General features: G+C 35.0%; 1 protein-coding gene across 4 annotated transcripts in view; it reads left to right on the top strand.

Moving 5' to 3' along the window:
- Window positions 1–3,682, top strand: part of LOC117172814 (ATP-binding cassette sub-family E member 1) — a 121,147-nt gene extending 117,465 nt beyond the window's left edge. For 3 of the 4 annotated variants that reach the window (XM_033361055.1, XM_033361056.1, XM_033361057.1), the window contains exons 8-9: window positions 2,307–2,541; window positions 3,524–3,682. In XM_033361055.1, coding sequence (XP_033216946.1) covers window positions 2,307–2,541; window positions 3,524–3,571 — 283 coding nt within the window. In that variant the 3' untranslated portion in view covers window positions 3,572–3,682. Of the gene's footprint in view, window positions 1–2,306; window positions 2,542–3,523 lie in introns of those variants that run through there. The other variant, XR_004467061.1, reaches the window with a different exon arrangement.
- The last annotated feature ends 4,515 nt before the right edge of the window (window positions 3,683–8,197 follow it).

The raw sequence follows: 8,197 nt of genomic DNA, 5'->3' as shown, positions 1-8,197 counted from the left end.
GTAATTAATTAATTAGGTTAATGGCATACGAAGAGTCGGTCCGATGGCGATGTTTGCCAGGGTGATCAATCGGGACTGAAGTTAAAAAATACATAATAATTAAACTTTTAAAAAACATCAAAACATAATCTATAAACTTGCACAGTTTACTGAATTGACTTTGTTTGACAGCTGCGATCTTTTCTTTTTTCGATCATAGAACTTCCGAATTTTGTTCCTTCGAGCGCTGTCTGCAGTTACTTTCTTGTTTTAGCCTACTTACACATAGTCAATACGCCGAATTTCTGTAGCAGCAGAATTCACCACGATACCACCGAGTTCGATTGATCTACCATATTTTTGAAGGTGGACAAGAATAAACTGTGTCCGGCTTTCGAAAATACAGTAGATCAATCGATCTCGGTAGTATAGTGTTCAATTCTGCTGCGAGAGAAATACAGTGTATACGCACCGCCGTAATCTTTACAATGCATCAAAAACTACTTTTGTAATAAACATTACTACGATGTAAACTGCCTCCAATATGCTCATTCCATAATACGGCTCCGACAAGGGTCGCCGATCAATCTTTTTATGAATCATCGTAGTAGCAGAGCATCACAAAATTATCGTACGTTACGGTTCACACACAAACACTCGAACTGTCTAATAAGCGTATAGGAAGATCTATACTCTTCCCCAGCCACATCCACTAAATAAAGCTCTCCATGAGTGCCGTTAAGTGTCCAAAATCTGTTAATGTTAATGTTGCAAAATAAAGTAAGCTAGAGGTGTGCACTTACTGTGTTTCGACTGCTCATTACACTTTCAGGATACACTTCCGTGGTTTTGAATCTTCAAATATTTTCATACAAAAGAATAATATGTAAAATATTACTATTTGAAAGTATTATTTACGTTAAATAACACCTGATAACGTTTTTAGCTTAATTTTGAAAAAAAACGGCGGTTACTGCTTTTCGACCGCGCACTGTTGACAAGCACTTTTGTTTCTATGGCTCTTTATATCGTTGCATGGCTTAACCGCCTCAACAAATTTCTTTCCGTTGTTTCAAACACATTCTTTGAGAACCCACGCATTACTGACTTTTCCCGTTAACGTTTGACCGCACATATTCCACAGGAATTGCATACTAACCACATTCACTCTACTTGTATCCTGATCTTGGTATGTCCAGATCTCGTTACCATATAGCACAGTGGGTGCATGTCACACGTACTTATCAACTTGTTCTATTCTCTTTTCGTCTAAGGAAATGTTGCATAGTTTTCTTAGTCCTTTTTTCAAACACAATAATTTTTATTATATTTACATTAATCTCAAGATCTATGTTCTTCATGCTAGTATTCGGTATGCTCAACATTCTCTACAAGTCATAGCCTGATTCGGCCGTATCAACCTTAAAATTTGCAAACACCTACGTACCTTCACCGCCTAAAGCTACACATTTTCTTCCTTTAAGAGAGCCATTCTTAGACATTTATCCATGAATATAATTAATAGCCTAGAAGACATAACGCATCCAAATCCAACACCCTGCCATTTACTCCATACTCTTTTAAAGCTTCCCAGCTATCCACCTTATCAAAGGCTTTTTCCAGATCAACAAATACACATAAAACTTTTTTTTTCTCTCAATCTTTGTTTTGTGTTCTGTCTGAAGCTAAATATCTGATAAGCACATGATGTTTCGAGTATAAATCCATATTGGATTTATCATTTGCATGACCTTACGAATATGTATTTTTAAAAATATTAGCCTTACAGACAAATACTCGTTACGGCTCTTAAGAATTTCAGTTGTAACATCATTCACACCAACAATTCTACCGTTCATTAAGTTCTTAATTATAGCCCTGATCTCAGAAGCACAAATAAACATTCCGTCACCTTCAACGGGAATTTTCGAATAATCGTCTTTTATATCGCAGTTGTTATGTATCATAGTATGTTTGTTTGTCAATTATCTACCTACTTTTTAGAAAAGGAAACCTATTACATGTGTTAATGTAACTAAAACAGAGGCGAAGTAAATTTCACTTAATATCCCCATATAATAAGGATTTGACCATAGCTGCGCTTTACAGTTCTAATTTAGTTTTAGGCTACTCCAAAAACATTTAAACCTGCATTTTTTTATCTTTAATGCTGTGACTTTTTGGATTCTTATATGAATATTATACAAGCACTTACATTGTTATGCCATATATCACATTTTCACTGGATATAAACGCATATAAATACAAATAAATGTAAATACAAGATAGATAAACAAATCATTATAATTAAATGTAAAAATTTTCAGGTTCATTCTACATTCAAAGAAAACTGGATTTGTCGTAGAGCATGACTTTATTATGGCCACTTATCTGGCCGATCGAGTAATTGTTTTCTCTGGAACTCCATCTTTGATGACAACTGCTCATAGCCCACAGTCATTATTAAATGGCATGAATAGATTTCTGGAACTTTTGGGAATCACTTTTCGAAGAGACCCAAACAATTTTAGACCACGCATTAACAAGAATCAATCAGTAAAGGTAATATTTAAAGACAACAAATTATATTTTAAGTTGTATATGAAAGTTGGTGAGAAAAATTCAGAGCTGCAGAAAAGTAAAATGGTTCTACGAGGACATTCATAAATATCATCATATTGTGAGTCATAAAGAGGGTATGTACCATTTAGGGATGTGCAAATTGTTTCGAAGTCCGAAAGTCTGTGAGTCTGGTCCAATACGATATCTCAAAAATGATTGTTGTGCGGAAACCAAATGTCTGAATTATAAATTTTTTTAAATTAAGAATGCATCAGTTGTGACCACTTTGGATTTCGAGCCAGATCGAGCTCAGTCTACGAGCCCAAGTCCAAAGTTATTTTATAAATTCCTAGTGAAATGATACATTTTTTTATAAAAATTCGTCGGTTTGAAAATTAGTAAACTTATAAAAATTAACGTTGTGTAGTTTATAAAAGGCCCGAATGTTAAACAGACGAATACTCTATTTTAAAAGAAAAAGTCCGCAGAAATTTTATTTCATCTACTCTGTATGTGTGACGTGCGCCGAAGAAAGGGGGCTCACTCTGAAAAGTGAGCTTTTTCAGAGCGATCGAAGTCGACCCGTTAGATGCGACTTAGGAGAGAGGAAAGACTCACGAAATCTTCCCTCTCCACTTACCACCGCATTCTCACGGAAAGAAATAGGTCGTAGACGCGGCTCATGGACAGGTTCTAAATAAGACGCGTAGAAGAAGTAGTGAGTGGTGGGACGTGTTTAACGGAATCACGAACTCTCGAGCGAAAGCCCAATTTTTCGGGTACCGAACAACTCAACTATTAGCAATAATAACTCTCGGATTTTCCCCCGGTGGTTTCTTTAAAGGAGCTGCTCAAAAACTATCGGAAGGTATAAAAACCTCGATTTTGACTTTTTGTAGAGTAAGCCCCCTTTCTTCGGCACACGTCACATATCATCAATTCTGCTAATAACAGGTTTACAAATTTTTATATTTTTAAATAGGATCTGGACCAGAAGAGGGCAGGGCAGTATTTCTTTTTGGAAGAATGATAACATGGTGTGCATAATGGGGATGTTCCTGGTCGAATTGATGCAGTCACTTTTCATTTCAATAACGAAAAGAGTAATTACGAAAAAAATGAATAAAAAAGAGCGCAAAAATCAGTTTACTACTTTAATAATATTATTACCTTATATTCCAAAAGTTAATAAAACTTTGCAGAAATATTTTTATCATATTAAGTTTTATTACATACACTTTAAAAGAAATTAGCTAAGTTAAGAATTTGCATAATTTAAGTAATACTAAACGAAAAATCTAGATATTTGTAGGTATCATATGGATAATGCGACTGAATATATTTGACAGTAAACTGTGGGACAGCTATTTAGGATATTCGAACACAGTATCTGTGTTATAGCTGTCAGTATCTAAGATATTCCACTCAAATATCCTAGATATTAATTTAAAAAGAAGATGTTTGTTGTCAATAACTAAGATATTAAAATTAAATATCCTAGATATTATTCTTGAATAATTGCAGGTCTTAAATTGGAATATCGGAAATATTCTTAATTATATTCTAAGATAGTTCAACAGACATCCACTCTGTAAGGTAGCACTTGATAATGTTTTCCACACTGCATATAAATCATTAGTCTCCTTTAGGTTAATACAATCAAAGTATTACAAAAGTAAATTATATCAAAACTGAGTTCTCAGGACAGAAAAGTATGCATATAATCGAAACTAGAATGAGAATCAAATAGGGCAGTTTGGTCTGGAGTCAGGAAGACAAACACTCAAATTTTGCATCTCTACTTCAGAAACTCTCTCGTTGCTTCTGAGGTACGGGAAGGCTGTCAAACTGTCTGCTTATCATTACTCTATTCACTCTTCAAAAACTCTCTCGTTCCTTTTGAGGTACGGGAAGACTGTTAAACTGTCTGCTTATCGTTACCCTATTCACTCGAGCATTATATCACTCGAAATGCGAAAAATTAAATTTCCATCACAGTGCCATTGGATTATGTGATAGTGCCAAGGCTCTTAATGAAAAAGCGCGTAAACGATCACATGACGCCAACGTAAACAAACCTAACGGCTAACTCGAAAGACGCCATTGCCCGCAACGTCCTTCTTTTATGCGTGCGTCCTCTACGAATTCACTATTCAAATATTAGAAATCTAATATCAAAAGATATTCCTCGGTAATATCTCATAAACTAAAATAATATTTCCAGATCATATGCGAAAATTTCTAGATATTACGAATCACTATCCTCATTTTCATTATATACTTTTGAATATCTAATTTTCTCCGCGTATGACCGTTGGTAGGTCATGGACTGTTGTGACGCAATATATAAATTTATATTATAACCTAGAATATTATTTTTTAATTTAATTTTTTTAATTTGAAGCCAATCATATTAAATTATTTAATTTAAATATCATCCTAAAGAGGGCCAGTTCATTTTTTCTTTACCGGCGATAACAAAAAAATTGGTTGAATGATTGAAAGTCATAATACCCTGATAATACTTAACTCTCCGTTTAAACACTTCATATTCCCACTTTTCGTTTACAGATGTGGTCTCTTAAGTCCAAGTCAGTTTTTGAACTGCTTCTGGTCTTGAAGAAAACTGGTAAAATTCTGCGTGTCCATGGTCAGAGGCGAGCTCACTTCACTTTGCGTCTCTAGATTGCGCCACGGACACCAAAGGAATGTCCACCAGGCACAGTGACGTAGGGTAATGGGCGCTTGCCGAATCAACCGATTCGGTCAAAAATTCCAAAATATATATTTTTTTTAACCTTCCTTATTATCATTAATTCTTCGATTAACCCGAAAGAGTATTGCTTCCCCCGTTCCACATAAAACTTTGGTCTCTTGAAACAATTTATCAAAATCCTAAAGGGAAAAGGAAATTGCTTCGAGTATATGAAAGGAAAAATTTGAACATTATCGTATGCAAAGTTGAAAGAAAGCATTTTCGGTGGACATTTTCAACGAATGTAACGTTTCAAAATTAGCAGCAATAAAGCTTTGAAGCTAAACACCAGGCAGCCCATGCAAAATGTCAAAAATAAGTAAGAACATCTGAAAAAAAAAACGATTACATATGTAACTATCCGCGAAGAAAGGGACCTAATGTGGAAAAAATAGATTTTTTTTAGAACAATCGATGTTGGCTGAGTTTCTGTTTCATTTGCAATAATCAGAAATTTAAATAATTAATTACTTTTCTTGTTATTAAACTACGAACATAAGCACAATAAGCGTAATCAGAGACCGAACGAGAGGCTTACGATGGGAGCTTGAAAAAGAACGGCTACCTCGGTTTGTTATATTATTGGGGAAAGTAAGAAAGAAAAATTTCGAAGGGTTCAATATAATATACTCTGATGAACAAATTTTACATATGTTTACAGTAAAATATAACAACTCTGATCAAATGACAAATATGACGTAGGTAAGAGAAAAGAAGAAAAAAATTAATTACAGATGGCTGAAGATAATAAGATATAATAATAATAACAATAATCAGAAGAATAATTATCATATAATCAGAACACGTTAGACTTAATTTTAAGATAACAAAAATTAGAAGAGTGGCCAGAAATGTGAAAAAATACATTTATAATACCAGGGAACAAAACGTCACTGAAAGTTATAAAAATAAACAATTTCCGATTTACCAGTGCGAAATTTCAAGAGTAGAATTATCAATATTGAACAAAAAATTAAAGAAAAGCATTTTAAAGTGATAAGGCGAAGGTACATTTCTGATTGATTCAGGTATCTTATTTCTAAGACGCGCTCCCCTTATCATAAAAGATCTTTGCAACTTACAAGATTTGGGACGTGCAACTGCAAGGACCGTTTTTCTTGCACGAAACCTAGACTGAGCAGGTGATGTCGCATTTCTGTTTTCAAAGATATCTAGAAGATATTGAAGGGTTTTGTTAAAAAAGAGATTAAAAATAAGATTGCCAATAAAGAATTGTCTTCTTTTAGCCACATTGAGAATTGCAGCCCGTTGCCTATATAAAGTAATGTGCTTATATTTCGGGACATCATAGATGAATCGTATGCATGCATTAAGAGCACGCTTGAGTTTAGAATTCAGCTCATCTGTGATATCAGCAAACAGAACACACCCATAATCAAAAAATGGGAAGATAGGACTCTTAACAAGAAGAATCCGAGTAGAAGTTGGCAAGGAATCTTTATTTCTTCTAAGCTGTTGGAGTACTCTAAAGGTATTTCTCGAGATTTCAACAATTTTCTCTTTCCAGGAGAGAGCACGATTAAGGATGTACCCCAAATACCTCACAGATTTAACGAAGAGAATGTCAAGGCTATCAACCTTGAGCTGAGGCAGAGATCCTAATATAGCAGCAGACGGGAAAGAGGACTGTCCTATGACAATTGCTTTAGTTTTTAAAGAGTGTAGCTTTAACCTATTGTTAAGTGCCCATTGATGCACAATATTAATATTCTTCTGTACCCGTGCAATTAAACTAATAATTAAAGAGATAGGTCCAAATATATATAGTTTGAAATCATTCGCGTATTTATGGTATTTGCAATGCTCAAGATGCCTACCAAGGTCAGAGGTGTACATACAGAAAAGGAGTGAGCAAGAGTGGAGCCCTGAGGGACACCACTCTTGACCTCCACCCAATCAGAACGCTTATCCTTATCAATAGGCACTTATAGAAAACGGTTTTTAAGGTAGGGCTCGAATCACGCAATTGCAGAATGAGATAAATTAAAGGTACAAAGTTTATTTAAAAGCAGCTTGTGATCAACAGTATAGATAACTTTATAAAAATCAAATAGAAGAACTACTGTTATTTCCTTCTTTTCGATAGCGATTTTAATTTATGAAGTAACTTTAAGGGAGGCTGTTAAAGTTCATTGCTTAGACTGAAAGCCTGATTGTAGCGGATCGAGTAGCCTATTTGCTTCTAAGTAACTCGTAAGTTGTGAATGAAGAATACGTTTAAGCGGCTTGGACATAGCACCAAGTATCGAAATCGGCCGGAAATCATTGGGAGAAGAGTGACTAGAGACCTTAGGAATACAGCGGATCAGCGCATGTTGCCAGAGCTCAGGGAAAAGCCCTACTTGAAGAGAAGAGTTATAGATGTGAAGGAGTATAGGGGAAATTACAGGAAGCGCTAGTCGAATCATCTTTATGGAAATACCATCTGTTCCTAAATCATTGGTTTTTAATTCATAAAGGTTTTCAAGGAGAGCTTCAGGTGTTATGGATAAAAAAAGAAATCCGTATCTTGAAAAGTCGAGCTTGCCTGATCTGCTATAAGGGGGGTGCCAGAGTTGACGGCATTACAGAGTGGTAGGGTAGTAAATGCTTTTATTGAATCATTTGATGAAAACGTATGAGCTGAGGCATTATTCTTATTTGGAATTAAATGTAAGCATCTAAATAGGCGCCAAATATTTTCGTATTCTTGTTCTTTATAGCATTCTAATTATACTGATTATACGAATCCCTGATTTTAATTTGAACTAAATTCCGAAGTTGATGAAACTAAGCTTGTACGAGGGTGGATTGATAAGTTTCCGGCCTGACCAAGAGATGGCGCCACTAGGCCTACCTTCAGGTGGCGTTCTATAGTACCATCCTTAGATAGCTTGTAGC

Source organism: Belonocnema kinseyi, chromosome 5 (genome assembly GCF_010883055.1).
Source record: "Belonocnema kinseyi isolate 2016_QV_RU_SX_M_011 chromosome 5, B_treatae_v1, whole genome shotgun sequence".
Taxonomy (NCBI): Eukaryota; Metazoa; Arthropoda; class Insecta; order Hymenoptera; family Cynipidae; genus Belonocnema; species Belonocnema kinseyi.
This window is presented reverse-complemented; position numbering and strand designations above follow the sequence as displayed.